Source organism: Myotis nattereri (genome assembly GCF_964212035.1).
Source record: "Myotis nattereri genome assembly, chromosome: 11".
Taxonomy (NCBI): Eukaryota; Metazoa; Chordata; class Mammalia; order Chiroptera; family Vespertilionidae; genus Myotis; species Myotis nattereri.
Genome location: NC_138086.1, coordinates 77,523,704 through 77,540,683, shown reverse-complemented (window position 1 = coordinate 77,540,683; position 16,980 = coordinate 77,523,704). Strand labels below are relative to the sequence as shown.

Genomic DNA, 16,980 nt, shown 5'->3' with positions numbered 1-16,980 from the left:
TCCCAAGTGTGGGCTGTGTAAGTGATGAAACACGTACAAACAGAAGGCCACTTGAAGAAATGGTTCTCGGCCTTTGATGGTTGCCCTCGATCCGATTTTTGTATCTCCATTGTTGTTTGCATTGGGACTCAAGAATATTTGCAGGAATTTAGACAGTTTCAGGATACTGCTAATGAAACTGTTAGACTCTTGTTTTCCTCCCTTAGTCAAAAGACAAAAATCTGCCTCCATTCTGAATATTCAAAGAATGCAATCGAGACTCTGAAGCGTGGCCTGTTTGTTAAATGTTATCTTATGTTCACATCTTATAAATTTTATTTAGAAAGTAAATATAAAATTCAGATTATTTTATATGTACTCTTTATATGTTTGTACATTCAACATTAAAGCATCAACAACGTACTTTTAAAATGTTTACTATTATCTCATATTTTATATGGCTTAATACTATGACATTTTAAATATGATTTTAAATTCTAAGATAATCTTGTGTATCACTATATTTTGCATGAATTATGATTGTATACTTTTCTTACAGTGGGACTCACTTTGGAGGTCTAATTACAGTATTATGCTACTTTTTCAACCATGGAGAGGTTTGTTTTCTAGAAAATAATTTTTAAGAAATAGAAGGGATTGTATAGGAACAAAGAATTATATCCATCAAAACAATATATAATTGCATATTACTTACAACTTCCAGTACTTTAAAGAGCCTTGTGTTGTAAATGATATTTAATCCTGTTGACCCACATTTTTACATAATTAGAATTTGTGACATGAAATGTCTTGCCTGGTTTTTAGTGTATGCACTCATACACATATATTTCACAAAAAAAGGAAATACTGTACTTGTTGTATTTAGCCACTTTGTATCGCATTTATTCCTGACAAACCTTTTTGGGAAGATGGCTGTTATCCTCACAGAAGATTTGAAATAGAAATTTACAGAGGTTAAGATCCGTACCCAAGATTTCACATTCACTACATGAGGAAGCTGGGTTTCCCATTCATATCTGTCTGACTCTAAAGCCTCATTTCTTCTATTGCATGATGCTGCCATTTCAGTAACACAAAATGCTGAATCAGAATAGAGTGCAACCAGTTCAGTCCAACAGTGCATGCCACCTTAAAAGAGTTTGTAGGAAGTTATTTAGAACTAGAGGCCCAGTGCACGAAATTCATGCACTGGTAGGCTTCCTAGGCCTGGCTGGTGATCAGGGCCTATCTGTGGGGCGATCAACCCCCCCCCCCCCCCCGCTGGCACCTGCCTTGGCTGGCCTGGGGGCAGCTCCTGCATTGAGTGTCTGTCCCCTGGTGGTCAGTTGCATCATAGTGACTTGTCGTTCCACTGTTTGGTCAATTTGCATATTAGGCCTTTCTTATATAGGATAGGATACATTCATTCAACAAAATATAGTGTGTGTAATGTGCCAGACTCTCTGTTAGGTGCTGAGGATGTGGCAGTGAAAAGTGAGAGAATCTGATGTCTAGTTTTTGGAAGCAAAATATAAAATATGTTATGGCACAGCTTATACATGGTATGACCTTTATTCATCACCATTGAGAAAGGTAGAGGTTAATTAAAGAAAATCTTTTAGACAAGGGAATAATAAAGTTATAGATAAATGTATTAAATATAGTAACATAAAGCAAACAAATGCCTTGTTATTCACCAAGTATGTTTGTGTAAAGAGATGATCCCGTGGTGTTTGTGAGTTCCCTAGTTAACATCTATTCAGGCATTTTCCTGGGTGTGTATACGTCTCCAAGCCTTGGGATGCCAGGGTCGTCACTGCAGCGCTGGGGTGTGGGTCTGTTTTTCTATCCTAGACTCTACTGCTCCTGTACCTACTATCCTGTTTATCCTTTGCGTTTCCTACACAGGGCCTTACAGAGCTTTCCCGTTTCTGCACTTGCTAGTGAATGGCCCTCTACCTCATGGTGGTGTCGTTCAGAGAGCTCCAAAGACTGAGAAACTATACCGGGCGTTTTCAGAAGTGAATGAGCGTGGTATTAAAGCACTAAAACCAGCCCAGCCATGATTTTTTTAAAAATATATTTTTTTATTGATATCAGAGAGGAAGGGAGAAGAAGAGAGAGAAAGAAACATCAATGATGAGAGAGAATCGTTGATTGGCTGCCTCCTGCACACCCCCTGTTAGGGATCGAGCCCACAACCCAGGCATGTGCCCTGACCTGGAATTGAACCGTGAGCTGGTTCATAAGTTGACGCTCAACCACTGAACCACGCCAGCCAGGCCCCAGCCATGATTTTGAGATTAATAATGTTTATTGCAATGGAATGGAAAGTGAGTAAGCATTTTACTGATTTCAGGCTACTCGTGTGATGTGGACTCCACCTCTGCGGGAAAGTTTCTCATATCCATTTCTTGTGCTTCAGATGTGCATTTTAACTTTGATCCTCAGGTAATTTTTATTTATGAAACAAATCTAAGTATATTATAAGGTATGTTTCTTAAAATATGCATCAACCTATTAAGTTATTCAAAAAGGAAAAAGAAAGAAAAGTTATTCAAATGTAGGTGCTGTTTTTTTTAGTCACTTTTAAAATAAGTTGAATAGCCAATTAAAATAATCTAAAATATTAAGTTTTAGATAACTACATGATGTTTTAATAAATCAGAGCGTAAGTTTTTATGTGTATTTGCTAAAGATTCCAAGGTTTTAAGGAAACTATTATTTTCTCCCCCCTCCAAGCTTATGTAATCTGACTCATCATTTTCCCTCCTGTGGTTTTGAGGGAACATGAATGTATATTCTGAGAAAGGAGTGTCCCATGTAAGGTTGAACTTGGGAAATGCTAGGTTAGATACATAAGGAGCATATATATTTAGATACTTGTGAAAATTTCTTAACCCCTGATATTTCTAGCAGTTCCATCAGTTTCATCTCAGGTGCTTTTCTTGGACACATTTATTTTTGCTGGAATTAATTTTATAAGCATTTCAGACCTTAAGAGGTCTGAGAAACAGCAACAACAGAAACATAAACAGTAGAATCCCATTAATAACTTTATCCTAGAAATAGGTTTCCCAGTGAGCCCTCTCACTGAATGGTATTTACAGATAAAACAAGGTCTGATATTTCCTTTTAAAGCTCTGATTCAGATTGTTTTATGCTAAACATTTTTATAATCCAAGTAGCATTGAAGTTCTTTTTAATGAGCTTTTAAAGTTAACTACATCTTGTCTTCTAGCAAAGAGGCGGGAGTCATCAGATGTGGCCACTTTGCCGTTAGTTGATGTGCTTAGTGATGGGCTACTTTTAGGGGCAAACTCATCGGTGTCAGTTCTCTCCTCAGGCTCTCGCACAGCAGCGGGAGGTATTATATTGCGCTTTGCCTCTCCAATGTTGCTTTCATGCTTCCCTGGCAGTTTGCACAGTTTATACTTTTTACGCAGGTAAGATGATTTTAGACCAATTTAAGTTGAATGCAAATGTACTTGGTTGTTTCTATACAAGTGTTACAATGCGATTATATTTGTGCCCTAGTAGATTTTCAAAAAAATGGAGTAATTATGAAGTTCAGATATATGTGTGCTTTTGAAAAATAACAAATCATAGAGTCTACAGTCTATTAGTGTACTGCTTAGTTAGGCAGATACTCACGGCCAACATGCAAAAGTATTTTTCCGATTATTTGAATTCACGCTTTTCTTGTTGGCATGGGAAGTGAGCTCTATAAACAAATCTACCGTAGACTTTCTTTGCCTTCGGAATTACTTTGGGTGCCAAGCTACACAACATGGTAAGGGCCAATCCTATTCCTCATGGTGGGGCTTCTGCTTCTACTCCAGCTTAAACATCAGCCGTTCCGTCTGAAGGACAGAGTCTCACTGGACACAATTTCTCAACTTTCATCATAATATTTCTTGAGCGAATTGAGACCATATCCTATTTCCCCAAACAACTCAATACTTAATGCCAAGAAGCTGATCTGAGTTTAAAAAAAAAATTATATACACACACACACACACACACATATATACACACACATACACATACATACTAGAAGGCCCGTGCACAAAAATTTGTGCACTGGCAGGGAAGGGGGGTCCCTCAGCCCAACCTGTGCCCTCTCATGGATCACGCTGCCGCTCACCCTGCGCACCGCCCACCCTGCCCAAGAAACCGCAGGCCTGGATCCTGCGCTGGGGCAAGCGGCCGCTCAGATCTGCTGCCGCCCACCCCGCCCAAGACACAGCATGCCCGGACCCCGCGCTGGGGCGGACAGCAGCTCTGATCACACTGCTGCTAGCCCCGCCCAACCCTCCCACCCCATCCAAGACACGGCAGGCCAGGATCTCGCCTTGGGCGGTGCAGCGGGATCTGCCTGCAGTATGCAAATTAGCCGCCATCTTTGTTGGCGATTAACCGACATCTTAGTTGGCAGTTAATTTGCATATCGCCCTGATTAGCCGATGGGAAGGGTAGCGAAGTTATGGTTAATTACCATGTTTGTCTATTACTATATATATTAATATATATATTATATAAATAATATATATTTTATTGATTTCAGACAGGAAGGGAGAGAGAAATAGAAACATGATGAGAGAGAATCATTGGCTGCCTTCTGCAAGCCCCCCCACTGGGGATCGAGCCCACAACCTGGGCATGTGCCCTGACCTGGAGTCAAACCGTGACCTCCTGGTTCATAGGTCTGTGCTCAACCACTGAGCTATGCGCCAGTCAGGCTGAGTTAATTTTTTTATTATATCATAGAGGAGGGAATCAGTAGATGTGACCATGAAATGTGTAAAGTCTAGTTCTGGATTTATTCTTTGTGCCCGGTGTGCAAGTCTCCCAGCACTGTTTGTTAAAAAGGCTATCATTTCTCCATTGAGTTACCTTTGCTCCTCTGTCAAAGCTCAGTTGCCTATAATTGTGAGCATCTGTTCCTGAGCTCGCTCTTTTATTCCTCGGGTCAGTTGTCTATTCTTTCTCTGATACCGTGTGTCTCAGTTACTGCAGCCTTGTAGTAAGTCTTAAAGTCAGTCAGTCTCCAACTGTTTTCAAGAGTTTTCTCTTTGCCTTTGGCTTTGAGCAGTTTTTACTATGATATGCCTAAGTGTGGTCAGGTTTATTTATTCTAATTTATCTCTTGTTGGGGTTTGAAATAGTTTATAAATCAGTGCTTGATTTTTTTTCTATAAATTTTGGGACCTTCCCAGGTAAAATCTCTTTTAATATAGCTTTTACTTAATTCCCTTATCCCTTTCTGAGATGTAAAGTAAAATATATTAGATTTTTACAACATATACTCTACATCGCTCATGTTCTTGCATATATTATTCACCCCTTTGTCATTTTATGCTTTTTTCTAGATGTTTTCTTCTGACCTGTTTTTCAGTTTGTCACTTGTTTAACCTGCTTTTAAACCTGTCTTTGACTTCTTAATTTTGGTTATTGTGGTATCTAGTTGTACATTTTCAATTTGTTTGTTTCTTAAATGACTTTCATGTACTCTCCTGGAATTTTCAATCCTATCTGTTATTTCCTTGCACATGTCAAACATAAAGTCATTGCCTGACGATGTCAGACATGTTTTTGAGTGATTTGTGAGCTAAGAGTGGTTTTTATATTTTTAAAGTATTGTTCAAAAATAAAATAGAACCCTAGCCAGTTTTCTCAGTGGTTAGAGCATCAGCCCATGCACCAAAGGGTTTCAGGTACTTCGGTTGCAGGCTCGATCCCTGGCCCTGGTCGGAGCACATGCGGGAGGCAACCAATCGATGTGTGTCTCTCACATCGATGTTTCTCCCGCTCTCAGTCCCCCTCCCTTCCACTCTCTCTAAAAATCAATGGAAAAAATACCTGCGGGTGAGGATTAACAACAACAATAAAAATCGAGAAAGAATACAGCAGGTCCTTAACCATCGTTTCATTTAATATTGTATTGTTATAACATTGATGAGATCCCATGAGAACTTATGTCAATTAGCCTGTGGTAAAATTGTTTTCATGTATGTCTTTTAGCTTAAAGTCGCTGAAGCCTATTGACCATGTTAAGTGGTAATTTACTGTATAAAATAGAAACTATATATGGCCCACATAGTATAACATTTACTATTTGGCTTTTTATATAAAAAGTTTGCTGACCCCTGAAGTAGATTAAGGATCTGTTTCCATTGTGTTTGTAATAATGCCTTATCTCTTCCTGTATCTAGTTAGTTTTGATGTGGTGTTGGACATTGTACATGAACAGCGATATAGTTCATTTGAGACTAGGTTGATACTAACATCTTCCAGAGAAGATTAGATCTGCTTCCAGCAGGCAAATAAAGACACTAACAATCTTGAGTCACCCTCATGTGATGAGAGAACGATATAGGTCAAAGGCTTTCGTCTTTGTGAGCACGGCTCAATTTCTGGCTCTTTAGTATAGTTTTTTGAAGCCCCATGCCAAAGCCTGCGGACTTAGCAATGATCTCATTCTTGGTGTGCTTTCACTTCTGAGTCTGGAAATCTCCCACCTGCATGTCAACTGGCAGGCATCTGCTACTGTTGGAACTGGCAGATGCCTCTGGTAGAAAAGTGCCCCAAATTGTCATGCTCAGCACTGCAGATTTCCATCTTTTCTTTGGTCTTAGCTTCTTTCTTTCTTTTTTTTTTTTTTTGGTCTTGTTAGTAATTTGTGGCTTCCATTCAGGTATTTTCCCTAGCTATTCTACTTCCCAGTGAGGAGGTTAGTTGAAATTACTTCATTATCATTATTAGAATATTAGAAATATGATTCCACTATTACTTGTACTTTGCTTATGAATAGTGAAGTATTTGTTTTCTACATTTTTTCACTTTTGCTTTTTTTTATATCTTTATTTCAGATAGCCTCATTATTTCCTATGTATGTTGTGGGGTACATTGAGCCAAACAAATTTAAGAAGATCATTTATATGAACATGGTAACATTTTTTTGTACTTATAAGTCAAATATTAAAATAAGATCTCAGGGATTAAATAAAACTTCTTTCAAGTTTTATTTAATACATCAAAATGGAAATGTACATTACAGATACCATATTACAACATACTTTCAACTACAGAGTTGATGTTTTTAATCTCTGAAACTTTTATTTTTATGTTTTAGTTATTATTAGTCACTATTTTTGAAATTGTCTTTTCCCTGAGACCTGAAATTTCTAGCACTGTGCATGAATATGACACTCTGTAAATTTTATGTTTTTGCATTTTTGGTTTTATCTTAGTTTCTAAACACATCTCCTTTAATAACATAAATATTTTCTAGCTAAGAACATAAAATAAAGCTTCCTTATTAATAGAAATCCTCAGGTAGTGCAACAAAAATAAGATAAAAATTAATACAACTAAGTTTTATTTATTATATTACTCCATTATTGAATCAATAGAAATAATAATTTTTTTGCAGTTTTCTTTGTACCAAGTAGCAGAGAAAAAAAATTAAATTTTTCTATATAGAATTCATAGTGTTGAAACCACTTAGAATCTATCGGTGTGTTGAAATTCTATTATCATTCATCCAAGGCCTATTTATTAATCTTATGTATGCATAAAATGTTTGTATTGGAATGGCTATATGCCTGTAGACAAAGTTTGCATTGTGCTATAGATCCAATAATGATGAGACATTTTTTCCTTCACTTTTCAGATTTCAGTTCTCCTTTGTTTCGTGTTGATGTTTGGAAATTCATTGTATTTATCTTCTTATTATTCTTCATCTTTGTTAATGACATGGGTAAGTATTTGTTAAGCACATGAAGTTTTTTGGGTTTTTTTTTGTTTTGTTTTTTAACCTGTGAAATAGGAGTTTTAATGCACCTCATATAGGTTTAGGAGAACATTGAGGGCCCTTTCCTGATTATTACTCACATGAAAAAAATTTTCCCAAATAGCACTTATTCTCTAGCTAGCTCATCCTTGGAAAAGAACATGGTACAAAATTTACCATTGTAAGGCAAATACCAAAGTAAGTATTTTTAAAAAACAATTAGCAAGTAAGACTGACTTTTTAAATTTTATTTAAAAAAGTATTTATTGATTTCAGAGAGGAAGGAAGAGAGAGAGAGAGAAAAACATCAATAATGAGAGAGAATCATTTATCAGATGCCTCCTGCCTGCCCCCCACTGGGGATCGAGCCCACAACCCAGGCATGTGCCCTAACCAGGAGCTGAACCATGACCTCCTGGTTCATAGGTCGACACTCAACCACTGAGCAACACAGGCCGGGCAAGACTTACTTTTAAAACGTACCATTAATTTATGATCAAGATTCGTTATTTCCTTCTGAGTCACTTCAGTAGATTCAGTACGTGTTGCAGTGACACTGCCATTGCTCAGGGTATTTTTGGAACTCCTCTGAATTGCCTTCACAGACTGTGGCACATTCTTTTGAATATCCTCAATGGTGGCAAAACTTCGTCTTTCAAGGGTGGATTTGATTTTTGGAAACAACCAAAGTCTTGTGAATAAGGTGGGTGATTGGGCTGGGTAATATATAGATCTTGATCAAAATATGGTGTGACATTAAAGTAATAAGACCTATTTTCTTGCACCCATGCCTAAATTATCTTTGGGAGGTAGTTTAGAAAATGGAGTTCCAAACTGTTTTGAGCAATGATAACATAATTAGAATAGGTAAGTAGTCTCCTCATGTGACTGACTTTCACTGAATGACACCCATTTGGATATGTATTTGGAACGGTGGTTCAGTAAATCGGCTTTATTACTTTATAGTCACACTTCTGCTATTCCTAAGCCAGAACCTATAATATTCTCCACTGGAATGTTCCTGGCATGTTCTCTTTCCACAATTACCAAAAATGATACCAGCCACGGTAATACCAAAATAGGGCACTTTTCCATGTATGGTGTATTGATGGAGCCTTTTGGGATTGCCCTTACGTTTTAACAGTTTTTGCTTCCCGCACCGTTGGTTTTTTTTGTTTTTTTCTCTTCACAGTAAGTAATCCATTCTCTTTCTCCCAAAAAATGCAGGCTTTTCATTTTCAAAAATTTGTCAAGCTTTTTCAGCATGACAAAAGACTTGTAGTAATGTGCCCATCTACCTCTTTTTAAGAAAGCTATTTTATTTTGAAATACAGAAAGCTGCATGAAACAAGTGTTTCATGTACTGACAGTACTAACTAGTACTGAAAGTACTTATTAATGAACTGTTATTTGCCAAATAAACTGCCATCAAGTCAAAAATCAGATTTTTTTCCAACCATCCTGTCCCAATAATGATTTGATTATGGTAATCATTCCTAGACTTCCTTTATATTTTCATTTCATTCACATCTCTGTTTTTAATCTATAGGTTTCCTATATATCCGCCTGTTTTCTTTCCTAGGAAATGTAAGAGCCTAGGTCATTGAACGTGTAGAGGATTCTATGGTCTAGATTTTACTTTTTGAATCCTCATGGCTTAGCTTTACATCCTCCTCTGTCTGCTGTATTTATAATGTGTTAATAATTGAATCCAAAGCTTGGATAGGTTAAAGTTTTATCCCTTTAGCATAGTATTGTTCTTTTATCAGAGGCACATAATGGCCAGAGCCTCCCTTTTTATGATAGTAGTCATCAACACATTGTACCAGGTCCATTAACTCAGTAGAAATTGCACATTGGTGATAGTCCAGTCCCTCATTTGCATTTCATATAGGAAAAGTAAAGTACATGTCTAAATATGTAGAGTTGGGAAGAGATAGAAAAATATTTGAAGAAATAACTGCCAAATTTTTTCTAATTTGATGAAAATTATTAACTCAAAGATAAAGGATCTCAGTAAATCCCAAATCCAAGAAAACTGTAGTAAGGCATATATACTGAAATTGCTTTAAATCTGTGATAAAGACACAATACTAATAATAGCCAAAGAAATAAGACGTGTTAGCTATAGAAGAACAAAGGGTAAGGATGTCAGCAGATTTTTCACAAGAAAAAAAATGCAAACAATAAGACAGTTAAGCAACATATTTATACAATATTTACAGGAAAAAATACTGACAATGTACAGTTCTATACCTAGCAATATATGGCTCAAAAATGAGGGCAAATTAGACTCCATGACCAGATTTGCACTAAAAGAAATTTTTAAGGGGGTCCTTCAGCTGGTAGGAGTATAATATTAAGTGTCAGTATGGCACTGCACAGGTGAAGCTAGCGGTGCTGCTACAACACAGATACCATAGGCTGGGTGGCTTATTTCTCATAGTTCCAGAGCCTGGCTAGTCCGAGACCAAGATGCAGCTGATTTGATTCTTGGTGAGGGCTCTCTTCTTCATGTGTAATCAGATGCCTTCACTCTATCCTCACATGAGGGCAGAGAAATCATCTCCTTCATGTCTCTCCTTAGAAGGGTACTAATTCTATCCATTAGAGATCTAATTATCTCCCACTGGTTTCATTCCAGTATGTCACATTGGAGATTAGGGTATCGGCACATGCATTTGGTGGGGGACATAAGCATTTCATTGATAGAACCGAGAGTCTGATTTTTGAGGACCCTGGCTTTACACATGAGTCTCAATTTCTTACCTTTCATAACCCCAAGCCCTCCTCTGCTGCCCTCCTTTTTAATACTAGCATGTAGTTGTAGCCTCTCTCTACAGTCCTCCCTAAAGACTGCCGTACGTTCTCACCTAATTAATGTTTTCATTTTTAAAATCGCCTTCTTTTGTCTGGTATCTGGAAAGTTCCTTTTCTTTCTTAAAAGTCAAGTTAGGTTTTAAAAATTTTTCAAAAAATTTTATTTGGGAGTTTGGAGAGGAAGGGTTTTTAACTTAAACCACTAATTTTTCTGGATAGCTTACATATCCACTTGCATGGACACACCATCCACACACCATCTTCCTCATCTGAGGAGTTGCCCTACACAAAACATCCCAAGTAATGCAGTGAGGAATTAACGTGATTCCAGACGCAACTTTTTAGCATACACAGCATTTATCCCTCACCCCAAGGAAAATTTGTCATTTTCAAATTTTGAAAAATCAACAATTAAGAAGGAAAATGGCTGGGGTAGGCAAGATGGAAGATGGGGTGGCTGTGTAATTTTTGAAACATGTAATTCATATAAAATATGATTGTTAATTTTATTTGTTTCATTTTTTATTACATGTACTTTAGGTGATAATTCTAAAGAGAAATAACATTCAAAAATTGGGTGTATCTGAACTCAACTTTTGGGTAAGATTCAACATTTCAAACATAATTTCTTTAGACTCTTTATTTCTATAAACTGAACATGATAATGTACTTAAAAAGGAATGATTTAGAGTTAATCAGTGTTATAAATAGCTACTTGCTTAAGGTGGGAAATAGTCCTTAGCAACATCTACAAGTCATTTTTAAGAAACTTGTTCATTTATTTCAGTACTATTTATTTCTCCATAATCTCCCAGCCTCCTCTTATTTCAACTTAGACACTGCTTAATCTTTGACTTCCTCCCGAGTATACAAATGGGTGGGCCATGTTACCTCTATGTATGTGTATTTTGTTTCCAAGTAAAATAAGTATATTATTAGGGAGGCACTGCAATTACTAATTACCATAATATCAGCAGATGACATTCATGCTTTTTCTTTGATTGACTTCTATTAAAAATTAGAACCTGCCATATTGAAGAACTATGTGCGTATATATTGTATATCAGTCGGGTAAAACTGGAAAAGTTATGGTAAGATAAGGAAGTACATTTCAGAAAGCAAAAGATCAAAGTGGAATGTATTGCCAGTTTCTCCTTGCTTGAGGAATTCTCCCATCCCTTGTAGTGAACATGTAGGAATATTTGTAACCTTAAGTTATTGGTGACATGACTCTTTCAATATATGATTTTTTTTTTTTACTTCAGAAAGAAATGGTAATTTTAAAACCAAAAAATCAACAGAAAAGTCCAAGTTTTCGTTTAATAACTGTTCTCGAAGCAGTTGAAAATTTCAGTGATAAACTATTGAAAACTGACGACATAGGACAGTGCCTGTGAACGTTTGGAGAATTCTGTCAAGGCATTTGCGGAGGCAGATTCACTGTTTCAAACATTTTCACTTTTAGACTGGAAAGAATAAAAGTGAACTTACGCTTTCATTTTAGTAACTTGAAAGAAACAAAATTCTGAGAAAAGTTGAGATGTAATGAATGTTCAGCATATATTTGTATTTTGAAACTTGCATAAGGGAGAAACAAATCATGGTAGTCATCTAAACCCATGCAAAAGATGTCCTGGCTTTTAAAAAGCCGGTCAAAAAGGAAAAGCAAAGATATTTTGTGAACTGACACTTTTTCTTACAAAAAATCTGTTTTGTTTCTCAAGTAATTCTTTCATGGTAGTGGAATAAAGATTATATTGCATATCTTACTCTGTCATAACTGGAAAATTTGAAAACAATGGAGGTCTTATTTTTATATTGAGAGTAAAAAATAAACAAAAAATTGTCACTTATGATTGATCAAAACCTATTTTTAATATTCTTTACTGTCATGTGGCCACTTGAAAGAAAGAAAACACCTGTATATAATTATGTACCCTCATTCTGATCAAATTGGGTTCATCCCAGGATTGCAAATATGTTTCTGGAAAATCCATAAATATAAATTATCACACTAACAGATTAAAGGAGAAAAGTGACTTTCATCCCATTAGATGCAGAAAATGAATTTCATACAATTGAACACCCATTTATGGTAAAAAACAAACAAACAAACAAACAAAAAACTCTTAGCACAGTAGAAATAGCAGGGAGTTTTCTTAACCTAATAAAATTCTTTATCTTCATTAGTTGTACAGGTGAGGTACTTGGAGTGATTAAATTTTTTTCTATGCCATTTATTGATATGATTGAATATTTTAACTAGGTAATTTTTAGTACCTGACTTCTATCTATTTTATTTATTCTTTAGCTAATTCAGTGTTTCGGTTGGTTTTGTGGAACAATCATTTTGAAATTCCTGACATCTAAAATCTTAGGCGTTTCAGATCATGTAAGTACTTTCCAGTTAAAACATAAAACGTTTTGTAAACATGTATACCTGGGTGAAAACTTCGGAACTACCTATTTTTTTACCCCTTCATTTTATATAGATTAAGTGCCTTCTTCAAGGGCCCCAAGCTAATTATTGGTAGAGTAAATACTGAGAAAAATGTGTACCAATGAGTGCTGACTTAGCCTTCTAGGAAAAAAATTAATATTAATTTGTTTATTTCAGTTGAATTATTTGTTTAATCATTTATTGCAGATGTTAGCACATGAGCAGTCTGTACTCAGCTTTGAAACATAGAACTCTTAAAATACCAATATTTTTATTCATAATTATGGATTAAATGTAAGAGATGATTTGATGTCTTAAAAGATTTTTCTTAAAAGTTCTCTTTTTATCTTCTGGAAAATACATGGACCACTTACCCCTCATGCCTTAATGGCCCTTTTTAAAACATAAGTCCCTACTTAAAAATTAGTTTAAGGAATAGGAAACAGTGCATAAATTTACTTTTGATTTTTAGCACTTACTGTTGGGATCTGAGCATACATGCATGAATCCTGCAATAATCTACTCTGAAGTTTACCTTATCTAGTACTATCCAATTAAGACCCTATCTAATGTTGAAATCACTTCAACTTTAACAAGGGGTGTGGTATTTACTCTGTAAAAGGTCAAGTGCTGTCATTATCCAATAGAACTGAACTTGCACACATGTGCATGTTAAATACAACTTCAGAATGTAAAGATTTATTCGCTATTTATTGCTAGCTTTGCACAGTGGTTTGTTAGGGTTATTTGCTGCTGCTGTTCTCTGTGTATCTGACACATTTTCTTTCCCCTTTTGTTCTTAACTTTTTATTCTCTGGGGATCATATATTTTATGATAAACTTTCTCTAGTTCTCCTAGGTTATTTACTCACCTGTTACGTTCATTAGTGGTTTTCTTTCCTGCCTCGCTCCACATTGTCACCTGACTCTTTACAAATCTTACACACACACGCACGCACACGCACACACGCACACGCGCACGCACACACACACACACATCCTGGGTACGTGACTTCCTCTGTGACAGCAGTGAGAAAGAGTTGAAACTAAAGTGTTTTGGTTAAATTATTAGTCACCAGGCTTGCTCTAAGTTAGAACAATAAAGGAAACTCTCACTTATTCTTGATCCTGGTAGATGATGGGAACCATGAAGAACCACAGGTCATCATATAAGGTTGATATAAAATAATTTGTCTCTGTAAAATACTCTGAATTAAGGTTTTCCATGCCAACTATTTCCCTGGTTAATCTGGCCGTCTGAGAATGTGAGAATGCAGTGGAAAAAGAATTGTCTTCCCGACAGCAGGAAATAAAACAATCCGGAGAACATGGGAGTCCCACTGGGGTTTGTTTGGCGGTGCTTATTTTAGAGGCCTTGGGGATCAAGGAACTAAGTCAGAGTGGTATGCGCAGTTGTAACCCTTCTGAAGGACAGCTGTCACAGTTAATGGCTTGATGGTACGTCCGAGAAATTCAAGAAGCACCAAAAGTTGTAATCGGTGCATGAGGCTTTATGAAAATGACAGCGCATAGAAAATTGGTTCATGATTTACAATGTGAGGTAAAAGGGCTTAACATGAAACTGTTTTTTCTTGATAAATGATGTGATTATAAAATCTCATGATTAACTGCATGGTGGTTTCTGCCCAGCAAATATTGATTTTAACTCACTCTTTACATTATCATCTCCACTTATTTTTTCTAACCTCTTTCAACTTTTCATTTCTCTTGACATTTTTTTCATAGTTCAGCATATAGCATGTATTGTATTACTCACTGTATTCTTTTTTTTCCTTTGAGAGGGACACCAGGTACCGGATGTATATGCTCTGTAGCTTTTATTACCATGATATCAAATGAGTTGTTACTGACTGCAATTATTGGCATAATTTTAATTTGCTTTACTCTATTTTCTTCCAGATTCGCCTGAGTGACCTAATAGCGGCGAGAATCTTGAGGTTTACAGATTTTGATACTTTAATTTACACCTGTGCTCCTGAATTTGGCTTTATGGAAAAAGCGGTTTGTTGGTTTTTTTGTTTGTTTGTTTGTTTGTTTTGTTTTGTTTTTCCTTCTCTACTGGTATAATTTTTTGCTCTGAAGTTTTCTTTTGAATCTGAAACTCAAAATTTTTGTTCAGAAACATCCAACTTTTACCTACCACTTTTCACAGTAACTTTGGCTAATCACATGGCCTTCCTCACCTGTTTCCTCATGTGTAAAAGCACTAAGCAAGGGCTCCTATCTTACGAAGTTATTGGTGGTGGTTGAAGGAGATAATCCAGGGGGGTTCTTAACTTATCATGTGATCCACAGTGAATGACTGTTATGACAGTTCAATCACTTGTAATAATTTGGTCAGTTGGAGGTATGGGACTACCCAGAAAAAGTAAATCCAAATTCTTATTTAGGTTTTTTAAAAATTCAGTTTTATTTCATTTAATACCCCAAATACTACAAAAATTTTAAACAAGACGTTGCCAGCAAAGGGACACTACTAATCTTACTTTAAAATTTAATAAATGACTATTTTGAATAAATTGTTTTATTTCAGACTCCAGTGAGATACATAAGGACATTATTGCTTCCACTTGTTATGATGATTACTTATTTCATCTTAAAAAAGGTATTTAAATTTTTTAACATTTTGGGTTAAAGAGAAGAACTTGTAATAGATTGATAATATCTCAGAATTCTGTCTTATTTTTAAGATGAACTCTTCCCTTCCCCAAAACCATTTTTTTATTGAAATCTTTTTAAAAAAATATAGTATTATATGGGTTGTTTTTTTAGAAAGCCACATTATAAAAGGTATTTTCATGTATCCTCTCAAAAGAAATGTATCAATCACCCACCATGTAGCAAGAACGATGTTAACATCGTAGGTACAAAAAGACAGGCCCGTGCCTTAGAACTTACAGCCTACGGGAGTTGGGGGACCTTAAACCTAAAACCACACAAATGACTAAAGAATTATAGTTGTTACAGATGCTATGAAAGTGAAGTATAGGACAGTTTTCATCTTTCAAATATAAAGCTCATTCCAAGGAATTTTGATCCATTTGGAGACATGCACAGAAGAAATTTGTATAGCTGTTAAACCATTCTGTATGTGTTCATTGTTTTCATAACAAAAGAACATATTGTCACTATAGAAGTAATAATGTTGAAACTGGCAGATTTTCTTGGTCTTGGAGTGGTTGATCTGGAAGCCTGGTTAAAGACAGCGGGTCCTTAGTTTTAGCAATTTTGAACTAGTTTTATATGGTTTACAAGGTGTCTTGCCTTAAGTCAGTATATATTTATTTTATGCTTTGGGCAGATAACAACATGATTTCTCTACCCTCATCCCCTACCAAGGGTGGTCTGTTGAAACTAGTTTTTGGTGTTTAGAATCAAATTGCTTATCTTCTCTCTGTAGTTCCAGTTCCCATGTTTCTCATTCCTTTGTTTTTCACATAGAATGTGAATAATTTATGAGTGAGAAAGACACCTCCTCCACATCTCTGTAGTTTCACCCCTGATCCAGGTCCTTAATGACTTGGACAACTAGTCAACCCCAATGACTTGGACAACTAGTCAACCCCCAATGACTTGGACAACTCTTAATAACATGGACAACTGGTCAACTCCAATGACTTGGACAATTGCTCAGCCCACAATGACTTGGACAACTGGTCAACCCCAGTAACTGGGACAACTGGTAAAAACTGAATGATTTGGACAGTAAAAACACTTTTTTTGCCCTGGCCGGATGGCTCAGTTGGTTGGAGTGTCATCCTGTGCACTGAAAGGTTGGGGGAGGGTATTCAGTTCCAAGTCAGGGCACGTACCCAGGTTGCAGGTTAGATCGCTAGTTGTGGTGTGTATGGGAGGCAACCAGTCGATGTTTCTCTCTCACATAGATGTTTCTCTCTCTTGCTCCTTTACTCTCACTTTCTAAAAA

At 36.3% G+C, this 16,980-nt stretch overlaps 1 protein-coding gene across 1 annotated transcript in view; it reads left to right on the top strand.

Moving 5' to 3' along the window:
* The window catches only part of DPY19L2 (dpy-19 like 2), a gene marked incomplete at its 5' end in the record, with an annotated part of 43,946 nt that overhangs the window by 12,958 nt on the left and 14,008 nt on the right, over positions 1–16,980 (top strand). Inside the window, 9 exons of the mRNA XM_081102006.1 lie at positions 539–596; positions 2,339–2,430; positions 3,326–3,425; positions 6,852–6,929; positions 7,655–7,741; positions 11,135–11,194; positions 12,906–12,986; positions 14,955–15,056; positions 15,589–15,660. Coding sequence (XP_080958132.1) covers positions 539–596; positions 2,339–2,430; positions 3,326–3,425; positions 6,852–6,929; positions 7,655–7,741; positions 11,135–11,194; positions 12,906–12,986; positions 14,955–15,056; positions 15,589–15,660 — 730 coding nt within the window. The remainder of the gene's footprint in view (positions 1–538; positions 597–2,338; positions 2,431–3,325; positions 3,426–6,851; positions 6,930–7,654; positions 7,742–11,134; positions 11,195–12,905; positions 12,987–14,954; positions 15,057–15,588; positions 15,661–16,980) is intronic.